We start from the raw sequence: 19,818 nt of genomic DNA, 5'->3' as shown, positions 1-19,818 counted from the left end.
TGCGTGTATTTCGCACTCATTAAACTGCAATGAGATATCCCTGACCTAGCAACTGCTCACTTACGGTTGCACGAGAAGCCATTGCCCTGTTGGGCCGCGCCATTCAGGAAGCGTTTGCTCCCGCATCGGGTGGCTGTGATTGGTGTGCCGACGAGTAGACATGCACCTGGAATAAACCCAGCCAACCATGAAACACAGACAATGCCATAACGTTTCAACACACAGCTGATCCGGAAATGTTTTTCGCAGAGAACACACGTCCCTGCTAATTGGACACTTTACAAAATAAACTTTAAAGGAACTCCTTCCACTATCAATACTTGGTTTTCAATCTTTACGGGGCAGCTAATAGGAGTACCTATTTATTTCAGTATAGAACTAGCTCGTTTAAGCGTAGTATTCAAGTAGTTGTACGCTGATACAGCTTGAATTACACTTTACCTGAGTTACAAACAGTAACGTGATTTCACATCACCTACGCATAGATTCCCACTGTGATGTTTATTTTTTGGTGTTTCACTGCAGTGTATAACCCTATAGTGGTCTAAAAATTGCAAAGAGGCTCTACTACAGCGTGTCTTATCCTTAGATTGAAGTGTACAATTAAATGGGAATTGTCTCTCTTTCCATTGCACGATTTCCTCCATTAACGCTGTCCTTGTTTTGGAGTGCTTTGTTTCCAGATATATCCAAAGATCATAAAAGTTTTAGACTCAACTTTATGATGCAATGAGAATTTTTTTTAATATACTTTATTTTTTAAAGGAAAATCTGGAATGAAAATTTTGGAAATCCATTTTCTTGTTGTATTTAATCTACAGCATCATCTGATGATAACAAATTCTTACTTCTAAGGAAACGTAACTGAGAGACGCCATCTTGGTTTCAACTATTTTTGCCACCATTTTTATATATTTTATTTTCAAATAATTTGGCTTTGTTTGACCGTATGACATAATTAATGGAATGCATTGTTATTAATTGTGACAGACTTCTACAAATATAGTCTTCTGTAAAATAATAATTGGTTTTTATGATTAATTTTTTTTCTTCAGAATAGTATTTACAACTGTAATAATATTTTCAGTAGACGCTATTTAAAGGTCTTACCAAAATCAAAAAAAAAATAATTAAATTAATATATACTCAAACTTATTATAATTATCAATATTAAAGTAAATAAACGTTTTATAATAATAAGCACTGACAGCAGTGGGGGCCATTTGCTCTGAATTGCAAACTAAACGTGAGACGGATTATAGTTATGCACCAGCCAATAACTTATATCAAGGAGGTAAAGTAATAATTTGCACTTATTTACATCGATTTAATATTTTGACATTTTGTTTCTTTCGCTATTTTTACTGATTAAAATACCTGAACTTTCATATGTGGTTTTTTAAACCTAATTTGAAAACTGACATACTCTTTGAGACTACACATGGATACTCGCATTTCTTACTCATTATCATAGTTTTGTATGCAGACTCATTGGGTGTGGAACCGGTGATCAGAGGACCGGAAATCCTTGTAGATAAGTCTTCTGGGTTTTGCGGCACTGCATTGATGAAAGCAAATAAATGTCCCTATTCCTTCCATTTATTTTTAAGTACGTAATTATGGATATCATACTCCGATCACTTGAAAATCAGAAGTTAGAAGGATGGGAAAATTTTAAATGTTCCGGAACTTGCTTGCATATCAGTAGCTAGAGTAATGAACGAGTTCAGACCCCCGAGAGGCGAATAGCAAAAAAAAAAAAACTTTGGAGCTAATGATAAAAATTGAACTGGAAGAACAAACTTTTTAATACGTAATTTTGCTACAAATTTTTTTTAATTAATGATGAAGTCGCAAAGATAGAGGAATAATTAATTACCAACGAAAGAAAATATTTGGCAGGTTTTGAAGAGCTGTGGTTTGCATCAACAAAACAAACATAAAATGAATAAAAAATTAATTCCAACATACACAATATCTAAACATGCATACATCTAAACAGTGCGCGTATACCAAACTGAATGTATGTTCTAATGCAAAGATGGAATTGATTATTGTCTGCGAAACTCACTATTTATACCTTTCAGCCATGTAAAGTCCAATTTAAAAAATATCAGTACGTAAATAGAATCGTTAATTTTGATATTAAAAAAAATATTTCATACAAATATTTTTGAAATAATCCGCATTAACAAAAGGAAATTTACTGAAACAGGGCAGACATTTCGAGTTTATTTTGTCGGAAAGATGTGATACAAAAATTTGTATGTAAAGTTTTACGCCATGCGGTTGCGCTTAAGGAAAAAGGACCTCCGAGGCTGTAGTGGTGTCCGAACAACTTAGACACTGACTTGGTGCTCCAATGTTGAGCCATGATGGTTTGTTGAGATCGAACTTGCGTCCTTCACCCCATGACGTGACAAATTAAAATGAAAATACACAGTGAAAACTCGTCTAGTGTTCCACGAGCGAAACTATTGCGAACACGAAGAAAAAAAAAGCAAACAGAAACTGTGTCATTGCAGCGAAAATTGATTCTCAATGTCACGCGGTTGTTTTTTAGGGATTTGATTGAAAAAAATAATAATTCATCTTACGCTGAAATTTTCATTAACTACATCTCGTCATTGAAAATGTAATCGGAAAAATTCTACGGCTGAGCAGATTTGTGGGGATAGTATATAGATATATTTAACTGGTTTAAAATAAATATTAGATGGTTTGATTGCTATTTATAAACCAATTTTATTATTATTATTATTATTATTATTATTATTATTATTATTATTATTATGGAGCTTAACGTCTTTTCGACATCCAGGTCATCTCTAAGGCCCGTTCCACATTGAAGCGAAAACGTGAAAAAGGAAAACGGATCCGGAACCGCAAATTATTTACGTTTCACTATCGCGTCGGCCGCTTCCAAGATGCACGAAAATGTAACAACTGGCAACCAATGAGATTTAATTTCACGTTTACGAGATTTGATGTTACTCAATTTTTTTTTTTTTAAAGATACGTGAACACAGTGCATGGTCAGGATTTACATTCATAATTAAAAATTAACCACAAAGTAATGATAGGACCGTAGATATTGTCGCACTTGAAACGTGAACAAACATGGCTGCCGCCGGCGGCCGAATACTCGACTTCAATTGGTCGCACCGGAGTCACGTGAACGAAAGAGCTGAGCATCGCCGAACCATTCCGTGCGGGTCCGTGTACGCATGCGTGCCGTTGTGGGCACTCCTTCCCGTGAGATCCGTCTCCTTGTCTGCCATCCGTCTGTGCTTCCGAGTCATCGATCGTAGCACGGGCCTAAGACGAAAATACGCCACATAACCCCGGGATATTGGGAAGTAAGTCAGCTATTGGCTTACAGCACAGAACCAACTCAGCATTAACCTGGAGTTACTTCGAGACACCGATGAAAATAGAAATCATAGTAACACAACCGGAATTTTAAAAACCGAGTCTTTCGAAAAAGAATGGTTACTGACAAACAACGAGGACCAAAATAAAAATAAAGAAAACTTTATGAACCGTCCAAAAATTCTTAATGTTTTAAAAATATATATTTGTTGGTCTTCGCTGTACATCCAAAAATGGTTTTAGTTTCATGTTTTGTGTTTGTTACTTTAACACAGAAAAATCTTTTATGTACTTTTAAAAAATATTCCTTTGGAAACTAGTTGCAAGAAATAGTTTGTAATACTACAAAAAAATATGTTTTAACTTTGTACAACACACGGCTATGCTTATTTTTTTTATATAATAAATACGTTTTTTTTTTTTAGATTAACTGAGTATTTCTTACGAAAATTGGCGTATAATTTAATATTTTATTTTTTGTTTAAACTTAATAAATGGAAAAGATAATCGAATATTCAACAATTTGACTCTTTTCTTTTTTTCATGCTAATTGCATGCGTAGTTAATACTGCAAAGCTATTCAGGGAACGGTTTACAAATAACTTTAACTATTGGAGGTACTGGGAGAACACAAAGCATAAATTCCCGGGTAAGAATCCGAACCCAGTATTACTGTGAACACTGCTTTTTTTTTTTTTTTTGTGATAGTTGTTTTCTTGTAAATGTGCTAATTTACAAAAATGTGTAACTTTACATGGATACGGCCTTTGGAACATCGGTTGTGTCCGGAACTGTTCGGGCCTCTCGACTCCGTCTCAGGTTCAACCGTCACTGTACAAATTTATCGCGCGTTCGGAACGCGAGCTGGCACAAACTCCTCGAGGCGAGTAATTTCCGTTCGCCTCGCAGCGCTCCGCGCGACGTCGAGTGAACGCTTCCTCGCCGCCCGCGCCGCGGTGCGGGGTGCAGACGTCGATTAGAACAAAACGGACAGGAAATTTGTTCTGAGGCCACGGAGCGATTAGTTCATTCCGAGCCGGCGACTACAATCTCGTGTTGGTTGCTTCGTTCTCTTGTCATTACTGTTCATGTGAGGGGAGTTTTTTTTTTTTTTCCCCTGTCAGTTCATTCTGATACCTCTCCTACATTCCGTGTCCTGTCCCAAATTTTCTCAACATTATTTACTAAATATTAGGTAACTAGAATGTTGTAAGGCGCCTGATGTACTATATAAGAATCATTTTAGTTTAATAAAATCAAGTTTTTTATTAAAATTTTAATTTATTTTAATATTGTGCAAATGAGAATTATTTCTGATATATATGAAACAATAAAAAAATATTTGACAAAATTGTGTTTATGTGTGTGTGTTAATTCAAAAGGGCGTAACTAAAAAGACAAAATTCTGTTAAAAAAAACTTTTGGGCATACAAATATATGTTATATACGTAAAAGACTAAAATACGAACGGGGTTTTAGCATAGATATAAGCATAAACACAAATTTCGAAATATCATCAAAATATTCCCATTGACGCAAACTTATATTAACAAAAAGGAATTTTTTTTTATTTCCCCCTTTTCCCGTTTGGAGCTAAATTTTATGAAATAACCACACACCATTCCTGTTTGCGATGGACCATGCGTAGCTTATCTCAGCCTTTCTACTTTTTGTGTTAGATATAACCATCTGGAGTTTGTACGCATACTTATAAAACACATACTTTTAAGACTGTTCTCTAAAATATAACTGCATTTCAATTATCTCTTGGAGTGGCTCATATTTTCAAGTGAAAAAAATTATCAAACCAAATATCAACATGTATATATTTACTAGCTGCCCGACCCGGCTTCGCACGGCTATAGGTTACCCGACTCGTGCACGCAACGTACAACTGATGTACCCGTACTTCGCTACGGCAGTCTACAGGCAGATCACTCTTGCGCCGCTCATAATACATGCCCCTCCTTGTGGGTACGCCACTGCCGCGCGATGCCCGTTGCCATGGAGACGCAGAAGGCATGAACAATGCAAAATACTGTTCTCATGCAGACAAAGTACCCACTGTTGCCTGGTTTTAACCACCCATTAGATCTAATTTTCGGAAAATGTCATCCTGCGTAACATAAGGAACATTACTGTGAAGTTTCAAGTTTCAAGTCTGTAAAATATATATACTTGAAAAAAAAGGGCAATTTTTGATATTTAAAGTAGTTGCAAAATTTCAACGGTGATGAGGACTGCACTAACAATGAAATAGCCGTTGCCATAGAGACGAATGAAGCATCAACAAAGCAACAGCCGTTGCCATGGTGATTTCCTACCAAAAACTGGAAATAAAAAAAAATTAGGGGTGGACTACCCCTAACATTTAGGGGGATGAAAAATAGATGTTGGCCGATTCTCATAGATACCGGATAAGCACAAAAAATTTCATCAAAATCGGTCAAGCCGTTTCGGAGGAGTATGGCAACGAAAACTGTGACACGAGAATTTTATATATAAGATATGCTTATGTAAAGCAAGGTGATTATACGATAAATTAATTCAAGTTAACAACGGAACAAGTCGTGTTTTTTTTTTCTTTAAGGACAGCGAGGTAATGAAAGCCGGGAACACACAATACAGACCATATTTTCTGTGGGAGGATTGGACTACGGCTAGCAACCGTTTCAGTATTTATCCGGAGCGATTTTAAGATGAATGTACATTTACACCCAAGCCTCACCCGGAACTCGAACCCGGAGCAGCGGAGCCAACTGCGCTACGGAGGTCGGCGCTACGTTACACACAACAACGCTGTACTTTACGTAATACGTAGAACTGGATGTCGGAAACGGTTTAGCAGTCCGTTAAAATGTTGCTTGCGAACGTTTAAAAGCAATTTAACTGCAGCTTAAACTTGAAATGATCCATCCTGAAACGAGGTACTGGTAGTTTACACTGCAGAGATTTCTCCCGGACTGTAGCGAAACGAGCTAATTTACACATACGTAAAGTTTTTTATTGGTCGTCAACGCCATCGATTATATGTAAGATAAAAGGTAACATTCGTGTTCACAGACTGGAACTTAAATTAAATGGAGAACACGAAATAAAACTTGACGAAATTATGTTATAAAAATTTAAAGGGGAAAGACAGGAACCAACAGAAACCATAATTGTTTAAACAGTTATTATGCCATAACAATTCCTTATCATCTGACAGTGATAAATTTGCCTTACTTAAGGCAAAGTTTACAAGTAAAAAATTTCAAAAAGAATATAAAATTACTACAATTATTGTAAATATTCCGAAAAAATAAAAGAATACTAAGTCTTCTTGTCTTCAAAAGAGTAACTGTTTGTAGTAGCCAGTCCAGATTAGCATAGGCATTCCATTAAATTATACACTATGCTTTAACGAAGTCAAATTTGGACAATCAAATTATATAATAATATTATGACCTAAAATTTGTTAAAATCAATAGAGTATTTAGGTTCCTCTCACCTTTAAAAACAGTGTCCAAAATAACCACGAATTTGTGTTCCAAATATATTATTACTTTCCATTTTCCTCTCAGTAGTATACAAATGTATTTCCTAGATCTGGCTTCTGGCTGAGGTGCGAGGAGCCGGTGTCCGCCATCTTGGATTTGTGACGTCACGGCGGCAAAAATTCCTCAAAATTCCTCAAAAATGACTCAAAATGACTCAAAATTTCCCGTTTTAAGAAAAAATTTCCCGTTTTCGAGGGAAAAATTCCCGTTTCGAGGGAAAATTTCCCGATTTAGACCTTAAAAATCCCAACGGCTAGAAATGTCCTGATAGAGGCTTAAGCATCCTTAACTCAAGCCTCAGTTAAGCCTCTATCAGGATGTGACCTTGACCTTTGACCTTTGACCTTGACCCCGACGGCCATCTTGGATCCACCATCTTGGATGACGTCATTTCGTTTTCTCGAACATTCCGTCATTGTGTTATCGGCCATATTGGATGATGACGTCACCGTTGCAATTTACGTTACGACCGCCATCTTTAACTTTTTTATTTATTATCCGATTTTAATGAAATTTTTTTTAAAAATTATAAAAAAATTAAATAATAAAATTTTTAATAAAATATTTAAAAAACAAACATTTACAACACGGAGCTTGGAGTCCTCGGTTCAAACCCGACGAGTGCAAAAAAAATAAAAATGGCTACCGATCCTTCCCCCCGCGGTGGCTGCGGGCATACTGACTCCCTCCACTTTTTTTTTTCAAAGCATATATATCGTCAGGTAGTATGACGTCATGGCCGCCATCTTGTCCTCGTCTGCTGGAAGCCATCATCAGTGTATCGTCGGCGAGAGTGCGCTGACGCCATGTTAGTTTAATTCTTATCCGCTAGAGTGCAGTAATCATTTATTATTGCTGTGACACCCGACATCTTTTCATTTGGCCGCCATCTTGAAAATCCATAATTATTTAGCTAGAAATTCGAGAAAAATTCCAAAATTCATTAAATAAATTTGTAATCTATATACTGCTCGATTAGGTCGACTAAGGTCCTTGGTACGATCTAGGACGATGCAAAAAAATTAAATATAACATCAATTTAACACAATAGTAACAGGTTCGAGGAATTAAACACCACAAGTTCTTTTACAAACATAATATTTATTACATAATTTCTATTCTACTACAGGATCATTTGCGAAAGCCAGCAATCTTATAATCATTTAGTTCCGCAGCGGTGTGAAATGACTAATTCTTAGCTCCAATCGGTTTATACTAGAAGGGTCCAGCCAGAACCTTTACAGACATAGTCCACCTCTTCTTGACAGAGTTTCTGGATACCGTTTTTAACAGTTTGCTTCACATCGTTAGAACTGTAAATTACTGCAGCCGATGTCTTGAATGCACACTTCTTCACTTTGTCATCGAACGGATATGGCTTTCCATATATACAGTCCAACCACAAGTTATATTTCAAAGGTCCGTTTGTTGCTACATCATCAGTAAGCTGATTGATTATCCTCTGTCTGATATCGTCAAGAAAATTACAAATGTCTTTCGACTCACCTAACGTATTTAAATAATAGTAGTCCTTCAATGTTCCACGAAATGCAGACTGCGCCAAGTAGAAGCCATTATCGTTCACTTGAAATGCGCCGAACACAGTCTTAGGTTTATTTTCCTGTTCAGACGTCATACCAATCGGTTGCTCCACATCGGTTTTCTTGCTTGTACGCTCACGAGCCTTCAACCTAAACCGAGGAGTCGAAATTTCTGCAGGTAGTTCAGCAGTAGGCACACGGACTTCACCTTTACAGTTTTTCGCATGTCGTCGCAAATTATCAATTCTAGTAAACCATTCATGACACTCATCACATCGAAACTTCATGCGAGATGGATTCTTCGTGCATTTGCTCCGCTCATGTCTTCGTGCATCATGAGCAAATGCAAACGACGTATCACAGTAGCTGCAAGGATACCGTGGTGATGAAGACGAACCTTTCAGACCCGATCCAGATACTGGCGTTGCCGCAGTTGCACCATCTCCAGGCATACTCTTATGAACATCAATGCATCGTTGTTGCGCCGAAACCTTTACTTTCTGCCGAACAGCAGGACCTTTGCATGCCTTCATGTGCGTTTTCATATTATCTTTTCTGGCAAACTGCTTATGACATTTCTCACAAACAAACATTTTACGATATAGGTTCTTGGCACATTCTCTATTCTCATGTCGTCGAGCATTGCTGTTATTTGAGAAAATCTTGTCGCAGTAACAGCACCGATGTTCGTTAGTTGTTGCCGATTCGGCATCCATTGAAGTCTCCATTGATGGCGAACCAGCGTTCACCGAGTTTCCCTGTGCAGCCAGCACTAGAGACATTAAAGTCTCTTCTGCTGGCGGTACCACGTCTGTTGAAGTCTCCTCCAGTGTTGACATCGACGTTGCCAACGGGATCTGCTCCACCATCGTCGACGCTGACGTCATGGTTCCCGCAGTCGATGGTACAACCTCCATCGAGTTCGTCGTTAAAGTCGGTAAAGATGCCATCGAGTTCGCAAGAACAGGTAATTACGTGATTAATGCACCAGAAGAAACAAACTAGGTGATCCTTACACCGACGACGTCAGTAACAAACTAAGCATCCTGTTGTCTAGAGCTCGCTTATATATACATGCACCGTATGGAACAATACGCTAGTCAAATCAAGAACCATTTACAATAATACTAGAGTCAAAACAACATTAAAAATAGAAGGACCATCAACGAAAAGGCAGCACATTTGGAAGCACCGACAACGAAAAGGCAGCACATTTGGAAGCACCGACAACGAAAAGGCAGCACATTTGGAAGCACCGACAACGAAAAGGCAGCACATTTGGAAGCACCGACAACGAAATGGCAGCACATTTGGAAGCACCGACTACGAAAAGGCAGCACATTTGGAAGCACCGTCATCGAAAAGGCAGCACATTTGGAAGCACCGACAACGTAAAGGCAGCACATTTGGAAGCACCGACAACGTAAAGGCAGCACATTTGGAAGCACCGACTACGAAAAGGCAGCACATTTGGAAGCACCGTCATCGAAAAGGCAGCACATTTGGAAGCACCGACAACGTAAAGGCAGCACATTTGGAAGCACCCACAACGTAAAGGCAGCACATTTGGAAGCACCGACAACGAAAAGGCAGCACATTTGGAAGCACCGACAACGAAAAGGCAGCACATTTGGAAGCACCGACAACGAAAAGGCAGCACATTTGGAAGCACCGACAACGAAAAGGCAGCACATTTGGAAGCACCGACAACGTAAAGACAGCACATTTGGAAGCACCGACAACGAAAAGGCAGCACATTTGGAAGCACCGACAACGAAAAGGCAGCACACTTGGAAGCACCGACAACGAAAAGGCAGCATATTTGGAAACACCGACAACGAAAAGGCAGTACATTTGGCAGCACCGCCAACGAAAAGGCAGCACATTTTGGATGCATCATCGAATAAGGAAGCACATTTGGAAGCTCCATCAGCTAAAAAAGGCAAAAAGGAAGCACAAGTTACGAGATCTAAGTCTTAGTAAGAAATCATAATACAAGAAATAAAAACATTACATTCTTATAATTTAAATTATTTATTTTATTGCTTTACATTATACAAATGCAAGTAAAAGAAGTCAATATTGTATGTAGCCAGCATTCCTCAGTTCCTTGAGTATGAAGGATATTTCTTTGATGCACGAATAGTTTCCTGCACAAAGCGAACCATGTAGAAGTCTTAGCCGGTCAACCAATATGTTTGGATCTTTCCATGATGTGTAATCATTCTCTTCTACCACCATCTTCCTTGCACCTTTATAATAAATATTATGATCTCTGGTGTCTTCCGTTTTACCACCAACCTCAGGGTAACTTTCATGTTGGAGACGATGATCATCACAAGCTTGATCAGATTTATTTAATATATCACGTCGTTTCCATCGTTTCGGTCTCAGGACACCGCCACATTCTTCGATCTTGGCAGCTTTAGGTGCTTCATCATAGTCTATGTCTTTGTCAACAGCCTCAGAGTCACTGTAACAATCACCGTAGAAGGAATCGTTTTCACCCAATTTACCGTAATAATTCGATGTTGATGATGTTGAAGTGTCTTCATCGTCTTCATGCTTCCTTTTTAGGAGTCCATAATTTTTACAAAGTAGGAAAGATCTACTTGAATTCGGCTGGAATATATTCTCACTTTTCACGTTAAGGATTCTTCCACTGTCTTCATTCTTCCGTAAATCATCAACCTTCTTCAATTTAAGTTCTTTGTCGAGATCGGAAGAGCCAAGAAAATTATTGTCGTAATGCAGATCACTCTTCCTTAGGCTAGTAGATTCATCGTTGTCCTCTAGCTTGTACGCAGGCTTGGCGCTACAAGTTCTGCCATGTCTTTTTAGACTCTCTCTCCGCGTAAACGACTTGCTACATCGAACACAACTTATCATATTGCGCAGTGGATTTTTAACACTGTCATTCTTCTCGTGTTGTCTTTTATTCTTTCTCAAGATAAACTCTTTACTGCAAAACTTACACCTATGTTCTTTCGATACAGCGTCAGATCCCAAATCGGAATTCATATTAGTTACTGAGACTAATGTCAGATACCAATTGAGTGTTTTAAATTAGATTCAATACTTAAATAGAAATTTTTTCATATTTCATCAGCGAGAATTAATATATCTCATGCAAAAGTACTTTATGCATGTAGTTCTGCTTTTCAACAACAGATGTCGCCACATGTTGCTTGCAGGTAAATAATATTTAGTTATTTTATGCGGGATGCGGGATGCTCACTATCGATCGCAAAAGATGGATGGCTTCGTTAGACTCCAAGGAAAAGGAAGTTCATCTTGCATGTTGGTGCTCCACAGATGTCTCATGGCGTAATATTAATTTGACTGAGTAATGATATTTGTTAATTCCACCTGATAAAAATATTGCAAGTTTTGATTTAGTAGCAGAAATTATCGAATTAAATGTAACTCCAAATAAAATGACATGTCTCATTAGAACAAAAAAAATCCATGCAGAGAGCGGTTTCTCAGAATAGTCAGAAACACTTGAAGAAACCACAGGAATGATTGCAAGAACACGGGAAAAACCATCAAAATATTGTCAAGAATAATCAGGAGCACACTGAGGAAACCACCATAATATTAACAATAATAATTGGAAGCACACGGAGAAAACCATCATAATATTGACCAGATTAATCGGAAGCACACAGAGAAAACCACCACATGTTTTCTTTGATATCATAAAATTACAAGAAAAAATATTTAAAAATAAAAATAAATTAATAAAAAATTAAAAAAAATTAAAAAATGCATAAACAGTTTCTGCTAGCTTGTAAACTTATCATTGTTGAGCAAAGATAGAGTTCTTGTACAAGCCAGAAATTTATGCATTTTTTAATTTTTTTTAATTTTTTATTAATTTATTTTTATTTTTAAATATTTTTTCTTGTAATTTTATGATATCAAAGAAAACATGTGGTGGTTTTCTCTGTGTGCTTCCGATTAATCTGGTCAATATTATGATGGTTTTCTCCGTTGGCTTCCAATTATTATTGTTAATATTATGGTGGTTTCCTCAGTGTGCTCCTGATTATTCTTGACAATATTTTGATGGTTTTTCCCGTGTTCTTGCAATCATTCCTGTGGTTTCTTCAAGTGTTTCTGACTATTCTGAGAAACCGCTCTCTGCATGGATTTTTTTTGTTCTAATGAGACATGTCATTTTATTTGGAGTTACATTTAATTCGATAATTTCTGCTACTAAATCAAAACTTGCAATATTTTTATCAGGTGGAATTAACAAATATCATTACTCAGTCAAATTAAAATTACGCCATGAGACATCTGTGGAGCACCAACATGCAAGATGAACTTCCTTTTCCTTGGAGTCTAACGAAGCCATCCATCTTTTGCGATCGATAGTGAGCATCCCGCATCCCGCATAAAATAACTAAATATTATTTACCTGCAAGCAACATGTGGCGACATCTGTTGTTGAAAAGCAGAACTACATGCATAAAGTACTTTTGCATGAGATATATTAATTCTCGCTGATGAAATATGAAAAAATTTTTATTTAAGTATTGAATCTAATTTAAAACACTCAATTGGTATCTGACATTAGTCTCAGTAACTAATATGAATTCCGATTTGGGATCTGACGCTGTATCGAAAGAACATAGGTGTAAGTTTTGCAGTAAAGAGTTTATCTTGAGAAAGAATAAAAGACAACACGAGAAGAATGACAGTGTTAAAAATCCACTGCGCAATATGATAAGTTGTGTTCGATGTAGCAAGTCGTTTACGCGGAGAGAGAGTCTAAAAAGACATGGCAGAACTTGTAGCGCCAAGCCTGCGTACAAGCTAGAGGACAACGATGAATCTACTAGCCTAAGGAAGAGTGATCTGCATTACGACAATAATTTTCTTGGCTCTTCCGATCTCGACAAAGAACTTAAATTGAAGAAGGTTGATGATTTACGGAAGAATGAAGACAGTGGAAGAATCCTTAACGTGAAAAGTGAGAATATATTCCAGCCGAATTCAAGTAGATCTTTCCTACTTTGTAAAAATTATGGACTCCTAAAAAGGAAGCATGAAGACGATGAAGACACTTCAACATCATCAACATCGAATTATTACGGTAAATTGGGTGAAAACGATTCCTTCTACGGTGATTGTTACAGTGACTCTGAGGCTGTTGACAAAGACATAGACTATGATGAAGCACCTAAAGCTGCCAAGATCGAAGAATGTGGCGGTGTCCTGAGACCGAAACGATGGAAACGACGTGATATATTAAATAAATCTGATCAAGCTTGTGATGATCATCGTCTCCAACATGAAAGTTACCCTGAGGTTGGTGGTAAAACGGAAGACACCAGAGATCATAATATTTATTATAAAGGTGCAAGGAAGATGGTGGTAGAAGAGAATGATTACACATCATGGAAAGATCCAAACATATTGGTTGACCGGCTAAGACTTCTACATGGTTCGCTTTGTGCAGGAAACTATTCGTGCATCAAAGAAATATCCTTCATACTCAAGGAACTGAGGAATGCTGGCTACATACAATATTGACTTCTTTTACTTGCATTTGTATAATGTAAAGCAATAAAATAAATAATTTAAATTATAAGAATGTAATGTTTTTATTTCTTGTATTATGATTTCTTACTAAGACTTAGATCTCGTAACTTGTGCTTCCTTTTTGCCTTTTTTAGTTGATGGAGCTTCCAAATGTGCTTCCTTATTCGATGATGCATCCAAAATGTGCTGCCTTTTCGTTGGCGGTGCTTCCAAATGTACTGCCTTTTCGTTGTCGGTGTTTCCAAATATGCTGCCTTTTCGTTGTCGGTGCTTCCAAGTGTGCTGCCTTTTCGTTGTCGGTGCTTCCAAATGTGCTGCCTTTTCGTTGTCGGTGCTTCCAAATGTGCTGTCTTTACGTTGTCGGTGCTTCCAAATGTGCTGCCTTTTCGTTGTCGGTGCTTCCAAATGTGCTGCCTTTTCGTTGTCGGTGCTTCCAAATGTGCTGCCTTTTCGTTGTCGGTGCTTCCAAATGTGCTGCCTTTTCGTTGTCGGTGCTTCCAAATGTGCTGCCTTTTCGTTGTCGGTGCTTCCAAATGTGCTGCCTTTTCGTTGTCGGTGCTTCCAAATGTGCTGCCTTTACGTTGTGGGTGCTTCCAAATGTGCTGCCTTTACGTTGTCGGTGCTTCCAAATGTGCTGCCTTTTCGATGACGGTGCTTCCAAATGTGCTGCCTTTTCGTAGTCGGTGCTTCCAAATGTGCTGCCTTTACGTTGTCGGTGCTTCCAAATGTGCTGCCTTTACGTTGTCGGTGCTTCCAAATGTGCTGCCTTTTCGATGACGGTGCTTCCAAATGTGCTGCCTTTTCGTAGTCGGTGCTTCCAAATGTGCTGCCTTTTCGTTGTCGGTGCTTCCAAATGTGCTGCCTTTTCGTTGTCGGTGCTTCCAAATGTGCTGCCTTTTCGTTGTCGGTGCTTCCAAATGTGCTGCCTTTTCGTTGTCGGTGCTTCCAAATGTGCTGCCTTTTCGTTGTCGGTGCTTCCAAATGTGCTGCCTTTTCGTTGTCGGTGCTTCCAAATGTGCTGCCTTTTCGTTGTCGGTGCTTCCAAATGTGCTGCCTTTTCGTTGATGGTCCTTCTATTTTTAATGTTGTTTTGACTCTAGTATTATTGTAAATGGTTCTTGATTTGACTAGCGTATTGTTCCATACGGTGCATGTATATATAAGCGAGCTCTAGACAACAGGATGCTTAGTTTGTTACTGACGTCGTCGGTGTAAGGATCACCTAGATTGTTTCTTCTGGTGCATTAATCACGTAATTACCTGTTCTTGCGAACTCGATGGCATCTTTCCCGACTTTAACGACGAACTCGATGGAGGTTGTACCATCGACTGCGGGAACCATGACGTCAGCGTCGACGATGGTGGAGCAGATCCCGTTGGCAACGTCGATGTCAACACTGGAGGAGACTTCAACAGACGTGGTACCGCCAGCAGAAGAGACTTTAATGTCTCTAGTGCTGGCTGCACAGGGAAACTCGGTGAACGCTGGTTCGCCATCAATGGAGACTTCAATGGATGCCGAATCGGCAACAACTAACGAACATCGGTGCTGTTACTGCGACAAGATTTTCTCAAATAACAGCAATGCTCGACGACATGAGAATAGAGAATGTGCCAAGAACCTATATCGTAAAATGTTTGTTTGTGAGAAATGTCATAAGCAGTTTGCCAGAAAAGATAATATGAAAACGCACATGAAGGCATGCAAAGGTCCTGCTGTTCGGCAGAAAGTAAAGGTTTCGGCGCAACAACGATGCATTGATGTTCATAAGAGTATGCCTGGAGATGGTGCAACTGCGGCAACGCCAGTATCTGGATCGGGTCTGAAAGGTTCGTCTTCATCACCACGGTATCCTTGCAGCTACTGTGATACGTCGTTTGCATTTGCTCATGATGCACGAAGACATGAGCGGAGCAAATGCACGAAGAATCCATCTCGCATGAAGTTTCGATGTGATGAGTGTCATGAATGGTTTACTAGAATTGATAATTTGCGACGACATGCGAAAAACTGTAAAGGTGAAGTCCGTGTGCCTACTGCTGAACTACCTGCAGAAATTTCGACTCCTCGGTTTATGTTGAAGGCTCGTGAGCGTACAAGCAAGAAAACCGATGTGGAGCAACCGATTGGTATGACGTCTGAACAGGAAAATAAACCTAAGACTGTGTTCGGCGCATTTCAAGTGAACGATAATGGCTTCTACTTGGCGCAGTCTGCATTTCGTGGAACATTGAAGGACTACTATTATTTAAATACGTTAGGTGAGTCGAAAGACATTTGTAATTTTCTTGACGATATCAGACAGAGGATAATCAATCAGCTTACTGATGATGTAGCAACAAACGGACCTTTGAAATATAACTTGTGGTTGGACTGTATATATGGAAAGCCATATCCGTTCGATGACAAAGTGAAGAAGTGTGCATTCAAGACATCGGCTGCAGTAATTTACAGTTCTAACGATGTGAAGCAAACTGTTAAAAATGGTATCCAGAAACTCTGTCAAGAAGAGGTGGACTATGTCTGTAAAGGTTCTGGCTGAACTCTGTCTAGTATAAACCGATTGGAGCTAAGAATTAGTCATTTCACACCGCTGCGGAACTAAATGATTATAAGATTGCTGGCTTTCGCAAATGATCCTGTAGTAGAATAGAAATTATGTAATAAATATTATGTTTGTAAAAGAACTTGTGGTGTTTAATTCCTCGAACCTGTTACTATTGTGTTAAATTGATGTTATATTTAATTTTTTTGCATCGTCCTAGATCGTACCAAGGACCTTAGTCGACCTAATCGAGCAGTATATAGATTACAAATTTATTTAATGAATTTTGGAATTTTTCTCGAATTTCTAGCTAAATAATTATGGATTTTCAAGATGGCGGCCAAATGACAAGATGTCGGGTGTCACAGCAATAATAAATGATTACTGCACTCTAGCGGATAAGAATTAAACTAACATGGCGTCAGCGCACTCTCGCCGACGATACACTGATGATGGCTTCCAGCAGACGAGGACAAGATGGCGGCCATGACGTCATACTACCTGACGATATATATGCTTTGAAAAAAAAAGTGGAGGGAGTCAGTATGCCCGCAGCCACCGCGGGGGGAAGGATCGGTAGCCATTTTTATTTTTTTTGCACTCGTCGGGTTTGAACCGAGGACTCCGAGCTCCGTGTTGTAAATGTTTGTTTTTTAAATATTTTATTAAAAATTTTATTATTTAATTTTTTTTATAATTTTTAAAAAAAAATTTCATTAAAATCGGATAATAAATAAAAAAGTTAAAGATGGCGGTCGTAACGTAAATGGCAACGGTGACGTCATCATCCAATATGGCCGATAACACAATGACGGAATGTTCGAGAAAACGAAATGACGTCATCCAAGATGGTGGATCCAAGATGGCCGTCGTGGTCAAGGTCAAAGGTCAAAGGTCAAGGTCACATCCTGATAGAGGCTTAACTGAGGCTTGAGCTAAGGATGCTTAAGCCTCTATCAGGACATTTCTAGCCGTTGGGATTTTTAAGGACTAAATCGGGAAATTTTCCCTCGAAACGGGAATTTTTCCCTCGAAAACGGGAAATTTTTTCTTAAAACGGGAAATTTTGAGTCATTTTGAGTCATTTTTGAGGAATTTTGAGGAATTTTTGCCGCCGTGACGTCACAAATCCAAGATGGCGGACACCGGCACCTCGCACCTCAGCCAGAAGCCAGATCTAGGAAATACATTTGTATACTACTCCTCTCACATCTTATTTATTCATTCATCCATAGAAATTTTCACTTGAAACTTTATGTATTTTCCTCCTCTTTCATAAAAATACGTACTTAGTAACGCTAATCAATATACATAGAAATTTCTTTAAAATTTTTGTTTACAGTGTAATATTTGTAATAACTCACATGCTATTTACGTTTAACATCATATATATATACATGTAAGTTGCATCAAAAGTACATCAAACTGTACAGTACATTTATTATATTATTTAAAAAATAGCTTTGCCTTGTAAACTTTGATTATATCAAACAAGCACAATAGTGTTCATGGGAGTATGTAGAGAAAATCTTTGGACATATTCTCGCTATATTAATTTTTATAGTATGTATTCCATGAAACAAAAACGGAGCGCTTAAGAATCCATATTTAGGATCATCATGAGATTAAAGCAAATAATATTTTACACTACGTGAAGAAATTCTTTTTTCAGATAAAATAATGTAATAAGTTAAGCTTTATAATTAATAATCCACGTGAGTTCTTACCTTTACTTTCTTGCGTACGTGCGGTGACTGATCTTTTGACTCATGGAGGTAAAAACGTTAGGGAGTGAGCATGTAGGTACAATCATTGTCTTCCTAATAGTTGTAGTCTAAATGAGAACGACTCCCCTCTCCCCTATCTCATATGGATAGCGAAACAAAGGTTTTTGGTTATAATAAGAGACCTGAAAAATTCTCGGGTGTTCATTTCGTGTTTTGCTAACAATTCAAATAATTATACCTTAGTGCTGCTTCTGCCATTGGTTCACTGTTAATCTGGAGGACTGAGGGCCAATTGGAGACCCTCACTCATAGAAGTGTCGAATCACAGACCACCCAGTCGAGACGTCTCACAAGTCAGCAGCAAATGAACAGTTGGCATTTTGCCCGAGTGTCTAGAGGATATTGGAGTCCATCCTGAAGGTCATTGAACCCGCGAATTTTTCCGGTCTCTATATATAATGAAGTTAACCGCTCGTTCCTAGCAGACTGACTGCTCCGTAGACTAGTGCCTGCGTGGCGTGAAGTGTGCTTGCGTGCGGTGTTGCAGTCGACGCTGGCGCAGTGCTGCGGCCGGGACAAGTACTCGAAGAGGAAGCGCGCGTACAGCGTGCTGTCCAGGTGCAACAACAACCACCAGCAGCAGCACCAGCCGCTGTGCCGCGCGCACCCGGACTGGCAGCCGCCGCGGTCTCCGCCGGGGGCGGCCGGGGGCGGCGGGCTGCCGGCGGCCGGGGCGGCGGCGGCGCCCTCGTCCCCGGCGGCGGCGGCGGCGGCGGCGGCGGGCAGCCTCAACCACTCGTACCCGCAGTACCGGCCGCGGTCGCGCGTCTCCTCGGACTCGAGCCAGCTCACGCTCACCACGTCCGTGGGGCTGCTGAGCCTGGCGTCGTCCACGCGCAGGGAGCGGGGCGGCTGCTCGCTGCTGCGCTCCTACCCGAGCATCGGCGCCCTGGCGCGCCTGCTGAGGGGCGGCGCGGAACCAGACCAGGGCCGGCGCGCCGCCGCCGCCGCCGCCGCCGCCGCCGCCGCCGACAGCACCACCAACACCATCAGCAACTCCAGCCTGCAGGACCTGGACGAGGCGGAGTTCGTGGGCGCCGACCTCGCCAGCTACATGGGCGAGGTGAACGAGCTGGTCGCGCTGCACTGAAGAGGTCGCCGCTCCCGGCGAACCTCTGTCCCACTCAGCAACCCTCTACCCACATTCTAGTAAACTCCTTCCCCATTCACGGTGCTCCTCTTTCCCACTCTCGACAATCCTGTTCCCCTCTACTAACACACGTCTTCCCCAATCACAGTAAACATCTTCCCCATTTCTGGTAGCCCTTTACCATTCTCCTAGCACAACTTTTCCCCGCTGACAGCAACCCTTTACCCATCTTCTAGTAAACCTCTTCCCCACTCACAGTGCTCCTCTTTCCCACCCTTGACAATCCTGTTCCCCTCTACTAACAGAGTCTTCCCCAATCACAGTTAACCTCTTCCCCACTCGTAGTAAATTTTATTCTTCTTCTTCTTCTAGCAATATTCTTCTTCCCAG

At 39.7% G+C, this 19,818-nt stretch overlaps 1 protein-coding gene across 1 annotated transcript in view; it reads left to right on the top strand.

Moving 5' to 3' along the window:
• The window catches only part of LOC134542892 (alpha-1D adrenergic receptor-like), a 41,519-nt gene extending 22,091 nt beyond the window's left edge, over positions 1 to 19,428 (top strand). Inside the window, exon 3 of the mRNA XM_063387477.1 lies at positions 18,826 to 19,428. Within this exon, the coding sequence (XP_063243547.1) occupies positions 18,826 to 19,428 (603 nt within the window). The remainder of the gene's footprint in view (positions 1 to 18,825) is intronic.
• The last annotated feature ends 390 nt before the right edge of the window (positions 19,429 to 19,818 follow it).

Source organism: Bacillus rossius, assembly GCF_032445375.1.
Source record: "Bacillus rossius redtenbacheri isolate Brsri chromosome 9 unlocalized genomic scaffold, Brsri_v3 Brsri_v3_scf9_2, whole genome shotgun sequence".
NCBI lineage: Eukaryota > Metazoa > Arthropoda > Insecta > Phasmatodea > Bacillidae > Bacillus > Bacillus rossius.
The sequence above is the reverse complement of the archived record's forward strand: the minus strand, read 5'-3'. Positions and strand labels throughout refer to the sequence as shown.